Below are 25,382 nucleotides of genomic sequence, written 5' to 3'. Positions count from 1 at the left end.
GCAGGTCAGGGGTCGCCAGATCTCTGGTTAGGATCGCCGGGGGGATCTCCTCGTGGCGTTTGCCCGCTCGGGCCGTCGATGGCGGGTGCAGAGTGGGGCGGATCCGCGGTATCCGGCCGGAACCAGTTTGCGCAGATGAACAAATCCGATGTTCACGGGAGACAGTCCTTGAGGTTGAAGGCAGGTAGGTCCTCCGGGGTTTTCGAGGTTGCTGGCTGTAGGACACACCGGGATTTCGCAGGAGCAGGTTCGAGGTGGAGACTGGCCAGTAGGGCTGGGGTCAAATCAGTTGGCGTCTTCCTCTTGTTAGCTTTTGCATGGCTGTTCGGTCCTTCTTCTTCTTCTCTTGTAGTTTTTTCTTGTCTGAAGAAGCAAGGTTTAGGGGTGCCCCTAAATACTAGATTTAGGGGCTTTACAGGTAGGTAAAAAGGTTGTGACCAATGGGTACCTTCCCTGGGGTGGGTACACCCAATATTATGCCACCCTCCAGTGGGAGGGGTCATGAGCCTATCCCTGGTTGGCTGAGTGCCCCCCCCCCCCCCCATCTGCAAGATGGCGGGGACTGAGAGTTGTGCTTTACCTCACCTCCTCCACCTGAGGGGTGGAGTTAGCAGAGGTGGGCACATCTCTCTTCCTCACTTGTTTTTCCCGCCGGTTCTCCCGTCCAAGGTGGGGGTCAGAACTAGTGGGGACCCGTTGCTGAAAGCAGCAAGTGGCCTGGGGAAGCTCACAAAGGTGGCAAACCTTTGAAGCTTCCTCTTTGTGAACCCTGCCCGTCCTGGGGGAGGAGGCTTGGCACCTCGTCCCAGGATGTGCATTGTTTCAGGCCCCAGAGAGCAGCAAACTCTCGTCCCAGGGGTCCACAAACATGTCTGGTGGTGGCAGCTGAAAGCAGCCACTCAGCCTGAACACTAGTGGTAGGGTAGTTTTCAGGGGGCATCTCTAAGATGCCCTCTGTGTGCATTTTTCATTAAATCCCACACTGGCATTAGTGTGGGTTTAATGTGCTGAGAAGTGTGATACCAAACTTCTCAGTTTTCATGTAGCAATTATGGTGCTGTGGAGTTTGTAATGACAAACTCCCAGCACCATATGCTCTTAATGGCAGCACTACATTTACAATGTCTAAGAATGAACTTAGACACTGTAGGGGTACAGGGCTCATGCACCTGTACCCTCACCACTGGTATAGTGCACCCAGCTAGAGGGGTGACTGATCTATGCCAGGGCAGTGGGTTGTAGACATGGCACACAGATGTGTGCCATGTCGACTTCACTTTGTTCTGCACCAAAACACGCAGCCTGCAAAGGTAGTGTGTGAGTGTAATGGTACAGGACCTCTAAGAGTGGCACAATAAGTGTGCAGCCCTTCAGGGCCCTCTCTGGTCACAGTGCCCTGGGTCCCTGTGGTACCATTTACCAGGGGCTGAGCTGTGGCTAGAGATGACAATTGGGTTTAGGCATTAATGCAGTTGTAAGGTAAGAACATAGGCCCTGGGTGCCTGATTAGCAGGAGCCCAGGGCACACTCAGTCAAAGCACATCAGCAATTCAGCGAAAAGTGGGGGCAACCATGTAGAAAGAGTGCACTTTCTCACACCGGGTGTCAGTCAACGATCTTGCAGACCTGCTCAGCAAAAGCACCAACAGACTAATAAATGGGAATTCCACCCACAAGTCCTCCTTTCCTACTTTCGAAAGTGGGGGTTTCCTCACATAGATCATTTCGCCACAGCCGAAAATTCAAAATGCTCAAAACTTTGCATCCAGGTTCCCACACCCACTATCCAACAGCAACACACTATGGATGAGGTGGTCTAGGATATTTGCTACGCTTTTCCAACTCTCCCTCTCATTCCATTTCTGGTTCAGAGCTCAGACAGACCTCCCTCACCATGATACTTGTAGGTCCCACATGGGCACGTTAGCCTGATCTGTTACTTGTCCCACACAGCAAGCTCCCCAACTGGTTGGACCTCCGACACTCCGGATCAAGCACAAATAAGACCCCCTGACCAGAAGATGCTCAACCTAGCAATTTGGTTTCTGAGGTCTTCAGAGTTTGGTTATTTAAACTCAGCATCAGAATGTATGGATATTCTGAAACCGGCACGTAGAACCACAACTAGAGCCTCTTATGCTGCAAAATGGAAACCTTTTGTTTTCTACTGCCAACCAAAACAAATCAATCCTATCAAAACCACTGCACAGGGCATTATTTGGTACTTGCTTTATTTGCCAAAGTCTAATTCAGCATACACTTCTATTTGAGTGCATCTTCCTGCAATAGCTGCCTCTCTCCAAAATAGCATCCATCACGCTTAAGAATTCCAGTCATTAAAGCATTCATGGAAGGACTCAAACGAGTTATTCCACCTTGTGTACCTCCAGCACCCTCTTTGAACCAAAACATTGTGCTTACTACGCTCATGGGTCCAACCTTTGAGCCTTTGCACTTGTGCCCCTTTCAGTTTCTATCATGGAAAGTGGCATTTCTGGCTGCATGTTAGTGAGCTCCAAGCACTAACCTTGGAACAAATTGGTACTCCTAAATTCCTACCAAAGGTTGTTACATCACAATCAGTCCATTGAGTTACCCGTCTTTTTCCCTAACCCTGATTCAATAGCAGAAAGAGCTCTCCATACCTTAGACGTAAAGAGAGCACTCATGTGCTATATAGATAGAATTAAAACTTTCAGAAAAACAAAGCACCTCATAAATGCAACCCTATATCCAAGTCTGGCATAGCCAGATGAATAGTAAAAAGCATTCAAACTTTTAAATTAAAGCCAAAAGCCCTTTACACCTGCAACTTCCAGAGCACACGCTACTCATAAAAAGGGAGCAACTATGGTCTTTTTAGTAAATAGCCCCATAGCTGAAATTTGTAAAGCTGCTAAATGGTCTACACCACATACGTTTACTAAACACTACTGTGTAGACATGTTAGCACGCTAACAAGTCATTGTAGGTCAGGCAGTGCTACGTACCCTTTTTCAAACTACTGCAACTCCCACACGCTAGCCACCGCTTCTAAGGAGGTGCTGCTTTACAGTCTATGCAGAGCATGTGTATCTACAGCCACACATGCCATAGAACGGATTGTTACGTATCCTGTAAGCATCTGTTCGTGGCATGTAATGCTTTAGATTCACAGACCCAACACTAGATGGCAGGAGTATGCAGAGTGGGTGAATCTATAGCACTGACCACCATGAACAGAACCTTACAGGGTAAGTAACATAATCCATATTGATATATAGAACATTGACACATTTATCTCATATTTTGATTTGGTCATTTGATAAATAACTTCCATTAAGGTTTACCACACTGATTCTTTGATGTTAATCTGTACTTGGTCGGTGTTAATTTAAAAAAGGTTTGATAAGCACAGGTGTAATTCGAAAAATAATCTGTGAGTAATATAAAATGGTAGTTTGTAAGTAATTTCTCCACATACAGTAAAGAGAGGTGAAATATTTGTGTTGCTTATAGCATGCATTCAAAGTGGGAATATATTTTTACCTCAGTTTCAGAAGCAGTACCTGATATAGCTTCTCCAATGGAAGTGGTTCCAGAATCACCAGTTCCAGAAAAGGAAGAGGAGATGCCCCTCTCAGTGGAACCATCTAGTAAGTGACTTTGGTGAAATTAAAAAGTTCAAAATTATTTCAAGATAGTAATGCGACACTATGTTTTTTTGTTCTTCACAGTGGTAAGATGAGTAAATACTATTTGGAACAGATTTGTCTTATGTTTATGTTTATCATACTTCATTTCCAGTGCATAGTTATCATCCCGCTATGCTGAGTGTCTCTCTCTCCACATTGTCTCAATCTACATCCTTAGCTGATTGGAATCTCTGTTCTTTACAATGTATATTTCGTCCCTGACTTCTGTGGCCGATATCGTTCTTCTGTCTACCTACCAGTGACACAAAGATATTTTTTCTGCTTCCTCATGGCAGGGTGGCACACTCCTCTTTTTTTACATGGATTGAGAGGGAGTAAAGCACACAACTAAACCAGAGACTGACCTCATCTCCTTGCACAATCTTTCCTAATAAAATTCTGCACTAAAGGGCATTCTTTTCCTATTATGCTAAATGTAACATTTGTGGTTTTCCAGAAGGCTTTATGTCAGCTGTACCTTTCTTTAGAGGTTTTTCCAACATTCGGTATGGCTCATACTTTTACATTTCAGGTTGTTGCTGAACAGGAGGATCTGGGGCCCTCAGGGTAAAAATGCTGTCAGATGGTACCATCAAGAAATGCAGAGGTTGGTGAGAGCAAAGCAGTATTATGGCTTTGATATCGCCAATCACTGATTGGTGTCAAATAGCTCCTGACACTATACCTCAATTTTTCCCAGAGGCTTTGGACCCAGTCTGTTTGGCAGGAAAAGGTTATGCAAGGAGGAAGAACCTCCTAGTGCTCTTTTGCACCACTATGGCTTCTGACACAAGGATGTAGACACCAAGCACTTCAATAAATGTCTCACTGACTGTTCCAACCACATGACTCCCACCAGAAACAAGAACTACAAAAACAACAAGCGACCCAGCTGGTACACAAATGACTTCAGGGAGTCCAAGCGCACTGCAAACAACTTGAGAGAAAATGGAGACTGGACACAAACACCACTGCAAGATTCACATACAAAGCCACCCTAAAACTCTTCCACCAACAACTAAGAGACGCACAGATAAAAGCACTAACTCCCAGACTCGAAGCCTGCTCCAACAATGGCAAAGAACTCTCCACCTTCGTCAGGGAGTTCTCCAGTCTTGTAGCTGCCAGCAACATCATCATCCTGTGGGAAGCTGGATTTTTATGTGATATTTCAAAATGAGATATATCGTGTAAAGGGTCGAGGATTTTCTTTGAGTGGACAGGGGTTTTCTATGGCAAACCCAATGTGCACTCTTCTTGGGGGTAATGTGGTCGAACAGCCTTAGGCTTATCACAGAAGAGTGCAAGACATCTGAAAATGTACACAATAGTCAAGAAGGAGATCCACATCAAGTTTTATTTATTTTTTTAATATATTTTTATTAGCATTTTCAACCGTAAACACAGTACAGTCTGCACAATACGTACATTGCGTGGCATAAGACACATTTTTGGAATCCGCATTTATACAAAAGCGCGTGTCGGACTATAAGTGTGGTTCCACTGATATCCCCGACGATGTGCATTCCTAACGGTAGTGTCTACAAGATTACAAAACATAACGGCCAAATGAACTTTAACAAAAACTAAATACCCAGTAACGCCTCCCCCCACCTTCCTATTGATCCATATCATTTCAGTCTTGTCTGTGACTACCATTCGTCCAATATGATATATCCGTTATTCAGGTGTCGGGGTGCGTCTGTCCGAGTTCCCACTAGAGTTACCCTCCTGAGTATCATCCCTGTCTTGAGCGCAGTGTGTGGGGTGACTCTGATCTTCCTGTAATTCGGAAATCATGGATGCCCATGTGTGAGAAAGTGGGTTTTTGTTGCAGTAACCCCCCCTTTTAATTTTGTGTTGCCAGACTACTGATGCTCTTTGACTTGGTGTGGCCTGGGCTCCTGCCAATCAGGTGCCCAGGGCCTGTGTTCCTTCCCTAAAAACTGCCTAACAGCCAAAACCCAATTGGCATCTCTGGCCACATGTCAGGTACCCAGGGCCTTGTGACCAGAGAAGGCCCCTAAGGGCTGCAGCACTTATTGTGCCAACCTTAGAGGCACTGTACCTTGACACACACACACTGCCTTTGCAGGCTGAGTGTCTTGGTGCAGAACTAAACAGAGTCGATATGGCACACATCCCTGTGTGCCCTGCCCACAACATACACTACCCTGGCATACCTCAGTCACCCCTCTAGCTGGGTGTCCTATGCCAGTGGTGTGGGCACAGGTGCATGAGCCCTGTGCCCCTACAGTACCCAGTTCCATTCCTGGGCACTGTAAGTGCAGTGCTGCCATTAAGAGCATATGGTGCTGGGAGGTCATCAACACGAACTCCACAGCACCATGATGGCTACACTGAAGACTGAGAAGTTTGGTATCAAACTTCTCAGCACAGTAAACCCACACTGATGCCAGTGTGGGATTTACTGTAAGATGCACGACAGAGGGCAACTTAGAGTTGTCCCCTGAACCTAACCTACAATCCACGTCTTGTCTGAGGGGCTGCCTAGGCTGCCACACAGCAGACATGTTGCTGGACCCTTGGGTAGAGAGCCATCCACTCTCCTAGGCCTGCAACAATCACATCCTGTGCGCTGTGCTAGGTCTCCTCCCCCAGGATGGGCAGGGGAAGCTTCAAAGGCATGCTGCCTTTGTGAGCTTCTCCAGGCCACTTGCTGTACTCAGCAACTGGCCCCTACCGGTTCTGACCCCCATTCTGGCGGGAAGACTGTCCGGAAACCCCAAGGAAGGAAATGGGGTTTGCCAGCCTCTGCCAACCCCACCCCTTAGGTGGAGGAGGCGAGGTGAAGCACATCTCCGGGCTCTCACCATCTTGAAGATGGGAAGCCCTGCTCAATCATTACTAGGCTACTGCCCCCCTCCCACAGAAGAGTGGCAGGATAGGGAGTGTACCCACCCCAGGGCAGGGACCCTTTGGTCCCTGCCCTTTACCTACCTGTAACGCCCCTAAGTTTAGTATTTAGGGGCACACTGAACCTTCCTTCCTTAGATCCAAATTCCGAAACAGCAAAGAAGATTAAGAAACAAGAAAACCCACCGTGCAGCTGCTAACATGAGGAAGACACCAACTGCTTTGGCCCCAGCCCTACCGGCCTGTCGACCCTCGAACCTGCTCCTGCTAAACGCTGGCATCTCCAGTGGTCAGCAACCTCACAAACCCCGGAGGACCGGTCTACCTTGTGACTCTAAGCAACTGGGACTCCCACGAGCAGTGGTACTGCTCAAAGCAAGTAACTGACCCCTGGCATCAGCCAGGAACCGCGAACCCTGCACACTCTGCACCCGCCAAGCCTGGCCTGTGCCGGAGTGGACAAGGACATCGAGGATGTCCCCCCCCCCCCCCGGCGACTGTGACCCCGAATCCAGCACCCAAGGACCCACCGCGACACTCCTGATGACGCCTGCAGCCTCAGAACCAGGGACCCCTCCAACTGCGACCAGCAGAGGGTAAGATTTCCCAACACCAAAAGGCACCCCTGCACCCGGCGCCCTGCGGCCCCCTGTGCCCAACTCCTGGGTGCCTACCTATCCTCCAACTACCCAACTTACCGCTCGAAGTGGTGGTCGCACCTGAAGAATCTTAGTCCCCAAGCTTGCAGCCTTTGTTCGTTCTTGAGCTTCTCCATTGCAATCCATTGAGTGCCCGACAGCTCAAAAGCACCCTGCACCCAGCCGCCCGAGTGGCTCTGGCAGTGCAACTTCTACTCTAACCTACTTCCTCATTTGCCCTGAGCAAGTGCCCAGGAGCCCAACTCCCACAGCCGCGTGGCCTGCTAGCCAGCAGCCACCAACCAAGGGCCCCCTGCCTCCCATAGGATAACATTGGGCCTAACTCACTCTGCACCCGGCTGCCCCAGTGCCGCTGAGGGTGTAACAACTGTACTTACCTGACCCTGGGAGACCCCTGAGTCTATGCCCAGAACCTTAACTCTGCCAGTCGAGTACTTACCCAAAAGCTGATGACTCTCTTTTCTTCCATAGGGTAACCTTGACTGGTTTCACTTGGAAATTCTTCTAAGTGTTGAGTGTTGAAACTTTAAAATATTCATCTAAAATCAGCCAAATTACTAAAACAAATTTACTCACCTGTTCTCAGAAGAGATCCCAGTGCTGGATATTGGTGCCCAGCACTGACCCTGACTGTACTTACCGGTACCTTGAATTTCCTTCCTTAGGATAACATTGCCTGATTTTTGCTGAAAAAGTTTCCAAGTGTCGATTTTGCAACCTTACAAATATTCTTTATAAATCGCCTGTATAACAAAAACACATTCTTTCAACTGTTTACAGGAGATGTCCCAGTGCAGGATCCAGGATCCAACACTGAGTTAGAAAAAGTAACTATAACCCCACTTACCTGCTATGTGAATTTCCTCCCATAGGATATCATTTTTGATTCTATGTGAAAAAGTTTCTCTCAACTTTTAAAATACAATAATATTCCTTAAAAATCTCTACTGTAACCAAAACGCTTTTACTCAACTGTTTACAGGATATGTCCCAGGACTGAATCTAGGATCCAGTCCTGTGGTAATAAAGTAATCCAAAAAGTAATCTATTGCATTTAACTAGAAATTCCCATTGAGCTCAATGTATAATTGTGTTTGAAATTGTGTTGCCTATTGCAGCAACTGTATCTACTGCATCCAAAGTCTATTGCCTATTGAAAGTATTTATCTAAAGCATCTCATTCTGAAGAAAGTATATTTTGATATCTATTGTTGGTTCTAAAATAAAACAACAATACAATTTGATACAAAAACCATTGGCCTAGAGTTCAGTTCTTGAGTGTGTGAGTCCATTTGCTGGCTGAGTGTGTAACAACAAATGCTTTACACTGTCCTCTGATACTGCCTTACTGCTCGACCAAGCTACCACTTTAGAGAGTAAGGTTATATCGAACTGTAGCCTCTGCCAAACCTCTGGGGACTCTGTGCATACTGTACCTATTTGGGAACAGTATATACAGAGCCACTTTCTTACACCATGCTAATCGATCTTCCTCTGCCTTTTCATCGCTCCTTACTTTAAAACACATCCAGACCAACTCTGCCGTTGCCCACTCATTTATATCTCGAACCCAGTCTGAATGCTTCTGGGGTCTTGGTTGCATCCAGGCAATTACCACCCGCCTCTTGGCCAACACTAGGCCCACGTTTACAAATCGCCTGCTTAATTTTTTATTTTTGGGAGTTGGCAGTAGGCCGAGTAACACCGTCCTAATATCCTGTGTAATAGTTCAGCCCGTGGCCCTTCCCGGTCTTCCCAGTACTTCCTCCCAGTAAAACTGCAATGTGGGACAAGTCCAGATCATATGGATAATTTCCACCCCTGTGTGTGACATCTAGGGCAACAGTCCTCCAGAGCGGAGTATATTACATGTAGTGAACGTGGGGTTAGATATACCTGGTGTATAACATTGTAGTGGAGTAATTTAAAACGAGCGCTTCCGCCATTCTGCCTCCGTCAGGAACTCTTCCAGTGCATCTTCCCATTTCTGCTGAAAGCGCAGCGACTCTTTCGGAAGATTATCTCTTAAGTCTCTATATAAAAACAATATCCGAAACAAAAAACACTCCCAGCAGCAGCTGACCTAAGGTTCAGCACATCAATCCCCATGTATAAATAATGAGAGTCCTGTGCATTCACTTCCGGAGCTCGCCGCAGTTAAGCTCCACTGGGATCCAGGTAAAGCAAATTCTGTTGGAGAAGGAAGGTGCACCAGGAATGGAGTCAAAGTCATCCAAGTTAGTCCATCAGTTTTCTTTATTGGTGTAAATATTTCAAAATGGCTATTAGCCAAAGCGTTTCGTTCCTATGGAGGAACTTCATCAGGGCTTTAATTATCAGGTGAAGAATTATGCAATCATATGTAGCAACTCAGGAGAACAACCCCACAATAAGGGTCAACCGTATCCCTTCCAATTTCCTTGATAAGATGTGTCCCCACGTATGGCAAATAAGTCTGATTTCAGGATTCAAACTTAAAAACTATATCAGTGCCCCCCCCCCCCCCCCCCTTCCCCCCCCCACCACCACCACCATTTCTAGCATAGTTTTAAGCATACTAGTAACGGGTGGCTCATCCGGAAAAGTCTGCCATAGCTCTCGCACGACTCTCGATATTTTTGCATATTGTAAAAACTGGGCCGGACCTAGATCAAAGTTAGTTTATGCCTCCTCACGGGTCATGAAGCGGCCGATCGTATACAGCAGGTCCCCCATCAGTAGACAGCCTCCTTCCCTCCAGCGGCTAACCAAAATAGAATCCGCTGTTGCCGCAGATGGACGGACCGCCCATAAAGGCATGTCTGGTGCATACAGAGCATGTCGGTCTATTCTACGTAACGCCTGCTCCCGTACAGTTGCCACATGTTGCATTATATAGGGGTACCTATCGGGGGACTGAAGAGGCCATTATTAATAAAACCAATAGTCTAATCTACTGGAAGTGCCCATAGCAGGAGTATTGCAGGAGAACTGTCTTGTTAGGGGGAAGCATTCTCGCTATACATCTCGGAGTTGTAAGCCCTGCAGTATGCGATGGAGCGCCAGTGTCATTTTTGGTTTTGTGTGCATTTGGGGGGGGGGGGGGGGGGAGGGGGGGGGGGAGGGGGGGGGGTCCTCTATCCAGCGCACCATCCAGCACACAGTTAAAGTATCCAGTGAACAGTATTGGAGCTCCAAGATATGGAGGAGGAGCTGCCATCGTTCGGGGCATACACATTTACAATGCAAATTTCTGAGCCATCAAGCCTCCCATGTAATATAAGATACCGGCCATCCACATCAACCACGTGATGTAAGTGTTGGAACTGGACTCCTGGTGCTACCCATGTGAGTGCACCGCTTGCAAACCCGGAATAAGAGGTGGCATAAATCTGCCCTCGCCACCTTTTCTTCAGACATTTTATTTAATCACCCAGACATGGGTTTTTTGACAACATGCCACCAACACCTTGTATCTCTTCAGGTAAGCAAATATTTGTCTACGTTTATCAAATGTAGCGATACCGCGTACATTCCAGGTAAGTAATTTAGTCATGGTGGACGCCATAGCATTCCCCCCTCAACACTGCTCCCGGAAGAAATCCGCCCATCTCGCAAGTCAATACGCAGTGTCCCCAGGTCATGCAACCTCTGGCAGTTTAAACAGTACTTCACATGAAGGAAGGCCCAATCCCAACAAAGAACGACCCCAACAACCCCCCACCCCTTGGGCATCATCACTTTTCCCTCCTCTGCAAACCCACGCTCAGTGAGGGCATGTAGACAATGCCCCATTTCCCTTTAGTGAACTCTGCAAATTCAAAATAATACTTCTATAGTAACTGCAGCACAGTCATGTGAGTTCCTGGCCATCCCACCCCACTCCATAGAAGTGAGTTGCTGACCGCCGAGGTGTGAGGCCAAACCTCTAACTCCATCGGCTGGTACCAGACACTTGGGGGGGGGGGGGGGCAGGGGGGGGTAGCAAAGTCCCCATCTTAAAAAGCATTGCGTAGGGAAAAAAGTCCGTGCATCAGTGTATTCCCCCTGCATTACACCTCGAACCCCCCACATTAGGTCGATCTTACGGATCAGAAGTGTCCGTCACAAATCGTAGCACATGTCCCAGGCAAGGGGCAATTTCAGGCATCAGAGTCCTCATTGGCGTCATTGTTCGGTGGGCGTCCTGGCGACGAAGCCCTCGTGTCCGGTACAACCTCCAAGGAGATCCACATAAATTTAGGAAAATAACCATTATCTTTATATCTGCTTTTGCACCAGAAACAATTAGTTCAGGTAAGTGCCTTTTTTAATAGAAATATTTTAGAGTTCAAAAAGTCGACACTTACTGCAATTTCTGGAAGCTGCAATGTTATTCTATGGGAGGAAAAGTCAATGCGGTGTTTGGTTATATTACAGCGACTTACAGGACCCTTCTCGAGGACTTAAGGTGAGTAGTGGGCAAGGTCCAAGGCAGCACCAGCAGCACTAAAGCGGTCAGGTGCAGAGGTGCTAAACAGCGTTGTGTGCCCAATGTTATTCCATGGAGAGTGGTCACAGTAAAAAGAGGCTGCAGGCTTTGATTGGGAGGGCATTCGGGCTAAACCAACAGGGGGCCTCAGGCCTCATGATGCTTGGGGTCTTAGGGGCACCATTGGCCCTTTTCTTCACTGCCCAGGGGCGATGGGTGCAGAGGTGTGCTTAGGCTTTGAGTTTTTCTTACCAGGAGAAATCATGCAGGCCACTAGCTCTTCTCAATGTCAATTATAAGATATTAGCAAAGCTATTAACTGATATTCTCACGCAGGTGGACCCCACTCTGGCAAAAACACACCAGAACGGGTTTAGTCCCTCCAGGAGCACGTCATTAAATCGGAGGCGATTCTTCTGAATCGCAACTTACTAGAAAACCCGCTGGCCGTGCGCAGGTTGCCTGATACTAGATCTTGATAAAGCTTTTGACTCCTTGGAACTGGGGTTCCTATTCGCTGCACTGGAGAGATACAAACTAGGGGATACCTTCCTAAGCATGGTAAGCTTACTTTATAACGCCCCAACGGTGCGAGTCAAAACAGGCCCGTAGATATCGAGCCCGGTGAGTGTGCGGAGGGCGACTAGACAGTGATGTCCCCTGTCCCCCTGCTATTCTCACTGGCTATCGAGCCACTGACCGAGGCACTCCGTTCTGAGATGAGTGACGGTGTTGCACTAGGGGATGGCACACATACACACACAATATCTCTCTATGCAGACGATCTCCTGCTGTATATAAAAGACATCGATCAAATTCCACAACAACTAGCACTCACGCTGGAAAGCTTTCCCTCCATATCGGGGCCGAGGGTGAACATCCCAAATCCTGCCTATACTCCTTTAGCGAACAATACAGGGATCCGGGCTACGCCCTCAACGGGGTACAGGTCCGATATCTCGGAATTTGCATATAGTAGAACCCAGCGGTTTTGTTGGATAGTAACCTAGGCATAGCCCTGACCGCTGTCTGATCCCAGATGACATTCTGGAGCACGCTCCTGTTGTCAGTGACGAGAAGGGTAGTCCTCACAAAAATTGTGAGTCTGCCCCGATTCTTGTATTACTTTACAAATCTCCCGCTGTATGTCCCACCTTCTTTCTTCTACCCGCTGGGAAAAACTGGTCAAAGACTTTATATGGGGAAACTCCAGACTCCGTTAGCGATAAACAAGCTCTACCTGCCCACAGGCCAGAGAGGCCTCGCTGCCCGAACCTAGAGCAATACTACCTGGCCGCACAACTGCAGTGGGTGGTCAGATGGCTATCGGGCCGCCACAGAGGAGATACTGCAATGACACAGCTGCCCCTACACCTCTCAGAACTTTCAGGACTATTCCACCCCTGTTCAAAAACCAAGCCTCCAGACTCGCTGTTACTCAAAGTAGCGCACAGATGCTACCTTAGAGCGCTATATATCACCCGCACAGTCCCCCCGTACGCACCAGCCTTGCCACTGGAAGGAACACCCAGAGGTACCACAATCACCAAAGCGACAGAGCTACAAAGCTGGCGAGAAGCAGGGGTGCGAGATATAGGAGACCTGTTCCCATACACGACATTGGTGGAGGAGAATGAATTGCCCCTTGGCCAGTTTCTACTCCACCACTCTCTCCTAGCAACGCTCACCGCTAAATGAGGCTATTTAACCACTGAACCAGCGACACACCTTACTATACAATACATACATGTACATGACAGGAGGGACACCTAACCAAATGGCTCGCTGCCTCGCTTAGACACCACACAGCGACCAACCTATCACCACTCCGACAGCACTGGGAAGATGACTTAGGCCGCCAACTCACAAACTCTAAAAAGGTCTTCGGTACTGACGAGCCCAATACAAGTTCCCAGGAACGCATGCCTACGCCAAATCCAATTCTACGTCACCCACAGAGCATATCTCACACCCGCAAAGATCAACCAATACTTTAGGCGCCAGGATGCTGCATGCCCCAGATGCTCACTCGTTTATGTGGACCTACTACACATGCTTTAGGGATGCCCTGTCCTACTTGACTACTGGAAAGTGGTAACAGACACTCTGTCGCAATACACAGAATAAGCCCTCTCGCCCAAATGGTACACATACATTCTACACCTGTACCGGAGAAACCGTAACAACAAAGTCACTTCCAGATTCTTAGATTTGGGGATGGACCTTTGATAGAAAACTTTTGTTAAGCGAAGAATATATTGAACATATTAAGATTTGGGTACAGGGCTATTTTGATTGCAACCGATACAGCACAACAAGGAATATGGTGTGGGATGGCTTTAAGGCCTGTCTCAGGGGGGAAACTATGAGCTACGTCACCAAATTGAGGAGAAAGGCAGCCCTGGTTAATCAGCAACTGATGACGGATTTAGCCAAGGCAGAGCAGGAACATATAGATACTATAAATAATGGAGACAATAGCCAAGATTCACTACGCAAGCTATTAATTTTAAAAACAGAGATTAATAGTAAGCTTAATCAGAAAGCCGCGGAAATTTTTCAATCTAATCGGAACAAACTATATGAAGACGGGGAAAGGGTTGGAAAGCAACTGGCCCTTCGCACCCGCCAAAATCATTAATTCAACAAAATTAACACTATTCACGCAAACGATACGTCTTATACAGAATCCGATAAAATACTAGATGTCTTTAAGAGTTATTATGGAGAGCTTTATAAAAATGAAGATTCTCTTGAGATGGACAAATTACAAGGGGGACTATGTGACTGGGGTCCGAGCAACATTCTCGACGCAAATAGTAGAGCAGAGTTAGAAAAGAATATTACCCAAGAGGAGGTACAAAGGGCGATAAAAGATCTTGCACCTGGCAAGGCAGCCGGCCCCGATAAGATTCCTATAGATCTGTATAAAAGCTTGGGATCAACAATCTTACCCTATATTTTAGATCTCTGTATAGGGATACAGACGAATGGAACCACCCCGGAGTCTTGGAGAGAGACTAATATATTGATATTTCTTAAGAAGGGCAAGGCGCCAATATACCCTACATCATATCGTCCTATCTCGCTAATAAATTCAGATACAAAAATGTATGCAAAAGTCTTGGCCAATCGGCTCAGGGGGGTGGTTGAACATCTGGTTTCCCCGTGGCAACATGGGTTTATCCCCCATAAGGGAACCACGGATCATACCCGCAGGGTGATTTCACTATTCGACATCATGACGGTGACGGGGGGCCAGATGTCCATGATCCTCCTTGACGCCGAGAAGGCTTTTGATCGAGTTTCCTGGAGATATCTTTGGGCAATAATGGACTCTAATAACTTTGGGCCAGGGTTTATCAAAGCAATACAAGCCATGTATCAAGATCCGGTAGCAAAAGTTCTAACGATGGGCTTAGAGTCGAGACAATTTAAAATTCAACGGAGCACAAGACAGGGATGTCCATGTTCCCCAATACTATTTGCCCTATACATAAATCCCTTGATCGAGAAATTATTGGCAAATGCGGCTATAACACCAATCAAAACAGGCATCTATGAAACTAAGGTACTGGCCTATGCCGATGATGTGGCGATTGTGACACCTGATCCTTATGAGGCATTAGAAGAAATCGAAAAAATAACTCGGTCATTTGGAGATATGTCTGGATACTCTCTGAATACTGGGAAAACTGCTGTTATATGCACTAAAAACACCTTTTTTAATGACCCCCGAAAGACATCTAGTGCTATATATTTGGGTGTTTGTATATCCCCTCAGGTGGAGAATATCAACAAACTCAATTATGACTCCCTGCTAGCAAATATTAAAAAGGAGTTACTGAGGGTTAACAGTCTTAACCTCTCAATTATAGGCAGAACTAACTTTGTCAAAATGAATATTTTCCCAAAGATCTTGTACTTATTTCGTGCGATACCCATCTTAGCTGAGGACAAAATCACTAAAATCTTCTAAACCCTAATTTCTAAATTTATCTGGGGATACGGCAAGATCAGAAGGTCCTCGAAATTTCTATCTCTCCCACAGCAAAGAGGGGGCCTTGGACTCCCTAATATAACCTTATATTCCTGGACCTGCCTTCTACAAGGGATGTTCCCGCTACTCAATGCCAGCCCTTGGCCCTATAGCACAGCAACTATATTTATCCCATCTATATATGAGTTGGCTGTTGGCAAGAACGCAAAAGGCTTACTATTACGACAAATTGAACCATCTTACTTTAAGTAGGTGAAATTTAAAATTATAGATAGCGCATCGATTGCTTGGAGAAAAATTTGTAAACATTGTGATATAACAAAAATAAATAGATACACACCCTTATGGCACTCTTCCCTCTTCTCCCCACAAATCAATGATGATATTGCTAAAAGATGGGCGGCTCTTGGGTTACTATCAGTGGGGGATTTCCTGGATGATTCATCTAGCTCGAGATTCTCCAATTTACAACGTAAATTTAATATCCCGATATCTGATCTTTTTAAATATATCCAAATAAACTCTATTCTTACGGCAAAGGCTACACAAATTTCACTGAAGATTGTTCCTCTCCTCGAAAATATTGACAGAGGGGGAAAAAATCCCAGTATAAGCATAATATATAGGCTACTGATGGAACAAAGCCAAGATGACATGGAAAGAACTGAAACATGCTGGGCTTCCAAATTGAACAATCCAAATTTAGATTTAGATAAGATTCTTTCCCTTGCCGATAAGATTCTTCTCACAGCAACGCTTAAAGCACAATCTTATAAGACTGTATATAATTTATATTTTACACCTGCTAAACTGTTCACATGGGGCAAACGAACAGACGATAAATGCCCGCGATGTGGGATGGGCCCGGCAGATTTAATACATATGTTTTCTGAGTGTAGTAAATTGACAGTGCTTAAAACTAAAATTTCAGATTTTTGGGAAGAGGTTTTTTCCCACAAAGTTCAGATGTCTCCTACTTTATTTGTGATTGGGTATGACAATACTTTGAATCATACCAAGGAGGAAGAGATGTGTCTATTCCTGGGTATGGCAGTATATAGACTAATATTAGCTACTAGATGGAAAGACATAGATCCTCCTAATTTCCAAGTCTGGATAACTCGCTTTTTGGGCATAGCAAATCAAGAAATGGCAATTTACACAGTTAAAGGCAAAAAGGCTAGACAACGGGGTGCTCAGATTTGGATGCCAATTATTTCTTGGAAAAACAGGTTTTAGTTTAGTTTGGTATCGACTATTTTGGGTTATTTCTGTTGTTGATCAGACTATTCGAATTGCATTCTTTTGTATCTTCTTTCTCTCACTATTATCTTTTGGAGGTACTTAAAATTTGGACTATTATCTCTAGCATTGTATATTTTCTTATTCTAATCTTGTTTTGTATATATTGTCCGTAATGAAATTGCCTAATAAAAATTATTTAAAAAAAAAAAAAAAAGATTTGGTGATGGCAGTAGCAAAAAGACTGATCACCAAGGTGGCAAGCCCCTGATCCCCCTCGCATAATCATGTGGAGACGCTTGATGTTCACCAGGGCCAAAGCGGAAAGCGTTGGACTCCATCGAGAGGACACTTTAGGTATCTGCAAGGTCCCTCTTGCCACTAGCTGGAACACGATTCTGGCTGCTTTAACCCTTATCCATAACGACCACACTGCCCCCAGTAGCTGCTGTGCCTTAAACGCACATACTACAAAAAGCAAGCAACGCAGAGAAAGCCACGCTAAGGAGATAGCGAACAAAACGAATGCACACTCCCACTCCATAGATGTCCAGAAACCACTGCCAAAATACCAGTCAGCTGTGCCAATCCCAGGGAAGTGCCGACTGGGGTGACCTGGAGTTGGCTTCATTGTTCAGATTCATACCCTATTATGTGTTACTTTGTCGCCGTTACATTATTACTAGGGCTCCCGGTTTTCCGTTTAAACGGATTTTTACATATAAATACAGACGGAAATCTATTTTTCCTTTGTCTGTATTTATATGTAAAATCGGCAAAATACTAGCAAATTATGCAGTGCTGCCATGCTCGAATCTTTCCACTTTGGGATCGGTGTTTTTAAGTTGCCAGTTTAGTCATTCCCTCGGCTCTTTACAGGTCCCTCGATGCAACTTTACAGGTCCGTGTAGAAACACTGGCGGAGTTTGTGCAGTTGCACATGTGTTTTTATAGCGTGCTTGTGTGGCGAATGTTGGGAGGGTGTCCTTACCCAGCTTGTGTGCACAAGCCAAGGATGGAGCACGAGGTGTTGTGTGTAGTTGCAGCGCATAATTGTTCATCGACCAAGGGCGCATATTAAATTAGATTATTTACATGCCATGAATGTTCGGTATACATATAGGACAATAACAGCACAGAGTCCATTTTGGGGGGGGGGGGGGGGGGGCTAAGGAGAGACAGGACTTTGTAATGTACAATTTGTCTGAATTGTTAATAAATTAACCTTCTTAAAAAAAAATAAAAGCTATAAAACCATGGCACAAAGTGGAGAAAGGATCGGGATTCACTGCTTGGTGCATCATAGCAGGCACACACAGTATCCGGCGGTCACCTTGGCTCCAACATTCCTACTAAACTGTCTAATTAAAATGTAAAAAACTCGAAATAAAGAATTAATATTATTTATTACTCAGCGGACGCTGCGACTCGAACTTAGATTCTCAGTAACGTAGTCGGCTGCTCTGGCCATTACACCACACTCTCTCCCTTGAAATACGTCATGACAAGCAGCTAGTGAAAAAAATTCTGTTACTGCTGCAAGCTCAGTGCAGTTCAATGTCTGCCATTTTCCTGACTGCAAACAGGTGGGTGTTGATGTGCAGAGTCTCAGAAATGTAATCTATTACACAGCTGACCTCCTTAAAGATGAACAAACAGTACAACCAGACTTTAAAAAAAATCCCTACGGGAATCTCTTTGTGTGATATATCAAACAGTGGATTTAGATACATTCTAACGTGCCCACGGACGGCTGGGCCTCCGCCCAGCCTCCTTTTGAAGTAGAAAGGCTTTGCCATATGTCGTAGTATTTGGAACCTGTTTGAGCACAAGTTTCAATAACTTGTTTATCGGAACCAATGTTAATGTCCTCTCCATCTCTCGCAGAGCTCCGGTTCTTCGCCCGCCCTCTCCTGCAACAGGGTGAGTTCATAGGCGCAGCGTATGGAAATAAAATAAAAAGCCCTGCCCCGGAACACCTTCATCGACCAAGGGCGCATATTAAATTGGATTATTTACGTGCCATGAATGTTTGGTATACATATAGGACAATAACAGCACAGAGGCGCAACATTTCAGGTGGGCTAATTCCCCCAGCAGTAGGCAGAGTGGGGAACAGGAGCTCTAAGAAGGGGTGAAAATACAACAAAGCCCATTAACAAGCAAAGGGTCTTTTAAAGACCTGTGAAGTACTTGGGTGCGGCTGTGTGCGTGCCCGGGAAGCCGTCTTAGACACTGAATGTGCTCTCTGCTGACTGCTCTGGACAAGCTTCGATAGACACAGAGTGTTGTCTCTAGTCACTGAAATTGTTCCGCCTGCCTGGCTCTAGATAAGCTCAATTTAGCGTTATTACAAACACGTAAAAATGCTTAAAGATTCCAGCTTGATCAATACACATATAAACATTCACCTTTGGAATCTGATCTTATTCTCACAGTATCAAAGTGAAAGCCACTAGATAAAAGTAAATCTCCATTACAATTTACCAGCAAATGTGTTCCTTTGTTAGGTTTCAGAAGAGAAGTCTGTAGCAAGCACCTCAGGTGACAAGCAGCACCGTTAAAGGCACCACCCACATAATGAAGAAAAAACACAATTTACTCCTGATTGAAGACAGTGTTCAGTGGTGTAACAATGGCGGGGTCCCGAGCTGCAAGGGCCCCCTCAGCACAGTACTCTGGCCTGGGAGTTTCGGATTAAATCCGGAGCGGGGCCCTTCTTGTACCTTGCGGGGGAGCCCCCTCAAGTTGCATTACACCACTGCTCAAACACCTTCCATTACCAGATCGCACATTGATTACATTGTCTTCATTCTAAAGAAGGGGTGGCAGCTTGCGTTCTTGCTGGCACCCCACCCCAATTTAGATTAGCACCTAGCAGATATACCCTCTGTCCTGGGCTGTCCTGAGAGCTGCCCCAGAAGCTGTGCATCTATCCAGCCTCCTGCAACCCTACATGTGACATTTCATAAACCAGAAAGAGCCTCACTGTCCTCAAAGTCTGTTGAAATGCGCATTTGCTTGTAAATCAATGACAAAGTTTTCAGATGAATGTATTGTGTTGGCCAATAACAACCGAGGGCATTTGTGTGCATTGTCAATTTAAATAAATGTGGAAAAATACTAGCTGTAGTGTCGTCTTTTGCTTGTGGCAAAAATAAATGTGGATAAATACAGAAAAAATGCCCAAAAAATAAATATGGATAAATACAGACGGAAATGGCAAAAAAATAAATACCATAAAACCGGGAGCCCTAATTATAACCCGCCTCCACAGTTATTGATATACTGAGCATTATGCAATCAAAACCCAAATGTACAACCCACGCCTCAATAACCTCATAAGGATTGCGTTAACCAATAACCTGGGCGGTAGTTTATCAACTGTAAATGACATTGAACGATGCAAACTGGGATTGCAAATTTACTGGCAAATTGATGATAAACCTGTTAAATTTGTGCATAATGTCGAGACGTTCGCCAGCACTTCTATGTAATGAGCAACTACGAAAAGCCATAGTTTGAACAACTGCACAGCTCATGTATTCTTGAACTTTTCTTTTTTAATAAAAACAGATTTAAAAAAATAATAATTTATAAAGCTTCAGCACTTTGGTATCTGCAGACCGGCCTTCAAGTGGATATCCTCCTTCCTCACAGACAGAACTCAACGAGTTAGACTTCCCCTCTTCTTACACCTCAGAACCCAAGAAACTCATCTGCGGTTTCCCTGAAGGATTGTCGCTCAGCCCAACAGTCATTAACGTCTACATGACTTCCCTTGTGGACCTCGTCTGAGCTCACTGCATCAACATAGTGTCCTGTGCCGATGGTACACAGCTTATCCTCTCTCTTACTGACTCAACCAGCACTGCCCATTCAAACTTAGCCAACTGCATGAGCACTATTGCTGCTTGGATCAAAAACAACTCCCTCCAGCTCAACACAGACAAAACCAAAGTCCTAATCTTCAGCAACAACCACTCCACTGGAGCACCTCTTAGTGGCTTTCCAATCCCGGACCCCCACCCACCCCTGTGGACCATTGGCAAGACCTCGGGATCATCCTGGACGCAGACCTCTCCATGAGCAGACAGATCAACGACGTCTCCTCACCATGTTTCCACATCCTGCAAAAGCTACGCAAGATTTTCAAGTGGATCCCACTGAACACTAGATGAACGGTCACCCAGGCTCTAATCACAAGTAGACTTGATTACAGAAACGCTCTCTTCTTCGGAATCCCAGCCAATTTCCTACGCAGACTCCGAATCACCGAGAATGCCATCCCTAGACTCATCCTGAACATCCAGCAAAATAACCACATCTCCACACCTCAACAATCTCCACTGGCTCCCAGTCCAGGAAAGATTCAAGTTCAAGCTGCTCACCCACGCCTACAAAGATCTCCACAACACCAGTCCAGCTTACCTCAACCACTGCCTCAATTTCTACCAACCTGCCCGATACCTTCGATCTGCATCCCAAGCAACAGCACACCTCCCTCGCATCAAGTAGACCAGAAGCAGAGGACGCTCCTTCTCATACCTCGCAGCCAAGACCTGGAACAACCTCCCGAAAAACCTCAGTCCCTCTCCCTCCCTTGTGGACATCTGAAGGAACAAGACTTGGCTCTTCCAGACGAAACAGGCAGGATCTCATCCTCCCCCCTAAGGCTAGCCGTACTCAGCACCTGGATACCCTCACAGGTGATTATCCGTACTACACAAATCCACATAACATAACATGGTGAATACACCATACCTAATGACCATATCCCTTCCTGAACCTGGTGGAAGATACTAGCCTCCTTCGACATGAATGTGGGGAAGATTTTACCAAACCTCACTAACCGAGCAATAGTGGAGGTTTTCCTGACATGCAGAAGAGGTCCTATAGACAGCAGTACACACTCACTCAAACTCAACTCCCCCACCCTCTCTATGGCAATACTGGAGGGGCAGAAAAATGGCATATGAGCTGCAGAATTCATACTTTTGCATAGATCGCCATCTAGTGTTGGGCTCGGATGCTTGCACCTTGTTGTTGTTTTGGAAGAAGTCTTTTGTGGTCAGGAGATAAGGGACTCCTCCTCTGGACGATAGTGTGCAAGGACATAGACTCCATCCTTAAATTGTTTTTTACCGCCATCGGGTTCGGATGTAACTTTCGCGCTCCGGTTCGGCACTGTGTTTTCCAAACCATTTTGACGCGCAAATCATTGCAAACTCGACGGTATTGTTCTCATTCGTGTGCCTTTCAACGAGCTAACTCAAATTTCGATTCCGGTCGTTGACGCGGGCCGCTGGGCCTAACGACGCCATTCGGGCCTGTGGCTAATGGAAAGGACTCCATTCAAAAAATGCCCCTAGTGTGAAGCTAAATTTCCACACAGCGACCACCACAAGGTCTGCAACCTTTGTCTCTCGCCCGAGCACGAAGAGAAAAATTGCCAAACCTGCGCCTCCTTGCGGTCCAAGAAGACTATTCGTGATCGCCGGGCTCGACGACAAGTTTGGCGCAACAGGCTGCACCGGTGCCAGAAGACATCTTCGATGAAGGCCCCAACGTTTCAGAGGCAGAGGATCCGGAGGATCTTGACATCGTATCCGAAGCAGATGACTCCGACTCAGATGACCACATCACTCCAGGTCAACGAGTGAGTACAACTGCCCCTGCCCCAACCCCACCCGGAAAAAAGAAGGCTCCGGTCAAGACTTTGCCTGAAGTCCTTAGTCGTGACCAAAAGAAGACTTCTGAAGCCCCGCCCCCGGAGGAGCCTTCCGGCGCCTCGGGACCCAGCAAGCCGCACGTCTGTGCCCCAAAAACACCGTTGGTGCGGAAAGCGGGAACACACCCTACTCCCGCTGTCTCCAAAAAGTCCTCGACACCAAGCACTTCGGCATCGAAAGAACAAAAGACCTCGTATCCGAAGACTCCTCAAACTTTAGGCTCCGAAAAATATTTCGGACTCCACACCTAAGCCAAAGGACCCAAAAACCCCTTCTAAGGTTCCAGAACAGAAATTAAACTGCGTTCGGAACCGAAAAAATCTGTGCCGAAAGCACACGCCAAAGAGGAAGAACTGTTTCTACCAGATCCTATCGATCCAAAACACAAAACACTGCATGTGGACACTAAAACAGGCCATATTGTCAGTATTTCCAAGTATAAGAGAAAATTGGACACCCCACACATTTCTGAGGTGCCTATGAAGAAAAAGGACTGTTCAACTTCACCATTAAGACCCTCTTCTCCTGTTCTTCCTACTAAGCCTTTCTCTCCTCCAAAGTCTCCAATACTTCCCCCATACTCACCACCACCACAGAATAATGATGACCTAGGGAGTGGGGGTGGAAATAATGACCCTTTCACTCATCCTGATGATGACACTGACATACCACAAGACACATGGGACGACTACAATGACCCTGTAGATCCTCCAGACCTTCCTGATCCAGATGCATACCCAACAAGGCCATCTCCCCCAGATGACAACATTGGCTTTAGTCAGCTCATTGATAGGGCTACCCAATATCATGGCGTTCAAATGTATTCAGACCCCACAGAGGAAGACTTCCTGTTAGATACTTTTGCACAGTCACAAAAGACAGTACAAACATTACCCACCCTGAAAGGTGTCATTAAACATGCTACAGATGTCTTCAAAGACCCTGTCAGGAGGATGCTCAATCCTCGGATTGATAAAAAATATAAACCCGCACTTAATAATCCCATCTACATTAAGGGCAAACTCCCCTTAGATTCCCTGGTAGTGAACAATGCTAGGAAGTGTGCCAACTCTCAGACCTCCGGTGATGCTCCACCTCCAGACTGAGTCTAAATTGCTGGAAGCTTCAGGCAAACGAGTTTCCTCCCAGGCAGCTAATCACTGGAGGATAGCTAATGCACAAGCATTACTTGACCGATACGATAGGGCTCACTACGATGAGCTTGAGGGCCTAATGCAGCATTTGCCTGACCAATACAAGGCCAAAGCCAATAATTTGATTCAGGAGGGCAAATTAATAACAAATGCATCCATTAAATGTGCCCTCGATGCAGCAGACACTGCATCTAGATCAATCAACACTTGTGTGTTACTACGAATGCACGGATGGTTGTGCATTTCTGGGTTCAAGCAAGAAGTGCAGACTACTATCCTCAATCAGCCGTTCAATCAGGAACAACTTTTTGGCCCAGCTGTAGACATAGCCTTGGAGAAAATGAGACACAGACTGCAAAATCTATGGGAGCATTACAGTCTCCATCTACACGGGGCTCCTTTCATCGCTCGTTTTATAGGGGCGCATCCAAGAACATCAGCACAGACACTGCCTTCTCTTCATACAAAAGTCCCACACAGACATCCCCCAACAAGGGATATTTCAGAGGTGGGTACAGGGGGAAAAACAACAAAGGGAGAGGCCGAGGTAACCACACTCGCACCTCCCCCAATAACAAACAGTGACTTCCCTCGACTACCTCCAGGCCATTCCACCCCAGTCGGAGGGAGACTCACTGTTCCTACCTGTCTGGAATTCCATCACTACAGACAGATGGGTAAGACAAATTATCCAGTATTGTTACTGCCTGGAACTTACTGCAACTCCCCCCAACATACCGCCCAAACATCATCCCATGTCCACAGAACATTTAACGCTCCTCAAACAGGAATTTCTCTCACTGCTTCAAAGGCATGCAATAGAACCAGTTCTCCTAGAGCATCAAGGGACAGGGGTTTACTCCTTATTTTTTTCTAATCCCCATAAAGGACGATATTCTAAGGCCCATGCTGAACCTCAGACCTCTCAGTGTCTACATACAGTCAGATCACTTTCACATAATCACTCTTAAACAAGTCCTTCCACTGCTTCAACAAGGCAACTTCCTTGCCAGATCTCAAGGATGCCTACTTCCATATTCCCATACACCCTACTCACAGGAAATATCTAAGATTCACAGTGGACAGCCAACACTATCAGTTCAAGGTTCTCCCATTTGCAGTAACCACAGCACCCAGGGTCTTCACAAAGTGTCTTGCAGTAGTAGCCGCACACTTGCGAAGACAGCAGATTCATGTATTTCCATACTTGGACGACTGGCTGATAAAGCCAAGTCACACAGTCAGTGTGTTCATCACACTCACCAAACAATTCTACTGCTGCACCATTTGGGGTTCACAATAAACCACGCCAAGTCACATCTCCAGCCTTCCTACCTACATCGGTTTCTAGGGGCCATGATAGACACTTCCAAAGCTCTAGCATACCCCAATCCAGCCAAGATAGCCAGTATGCAAACCCTCATCACAAAATTTCAACCCCAACACTCCCTTCCAGCTCGAGTGTTTATGCAGCTCATAAGAATGATGGCCTCTTGCATTTTCATAGTACCTCATGCAAGACTTCAAATGCACCCCTTGCAAGAATGCTTAGCACGTCAGTGGAATCAGGCTCACGGTCAACTTACAGATCTGG

At 46.2% G+C, this 25,382-nt stretch overlaps 1 protein-coding gene across 2 annotated transcripts in view; it reads left to right on the top strand.

Moving 5' to 3' along the window:
• Positions 1-25,382, top strand: part of EIF5B (eukaryotic translation initiation factor 5B) — a 461,059-nt gene that overhangs the window by 177,051 nt on the left and 258,626 nt on the right. For both annotated transcript variants that reach the window (XM_085622776.1, XM_085622777.1), the window contains exon 8: positions 3,534-3,635. In XM_085622776.1, the coding sequence (XP_085478902.1) occupies positions 3,534-3,635 (102 nt within the window). The remainder of the gene's footprint in view (positions 1-3,533; positions 3,636-25,382) is intronic.

Source organism: Triturus cristatus, chromosome 8 (assembly GCF_964204655.1).
Source record: "Triturus cristatus chromosome 8, aTriCri1.1, whole genome shotgun sequence".
Lineage (NCBI taxonomy): Eukaryota > Metazoa > Chordata > Amphibia > Caudata > Salamandridae > Triturus > Triturus cristatus.
The sequence above is the reverse complement of the archived record's forward strand: the minus strand, read 5'-3'. Positions and strand labels throughout refer to the sequence as shown.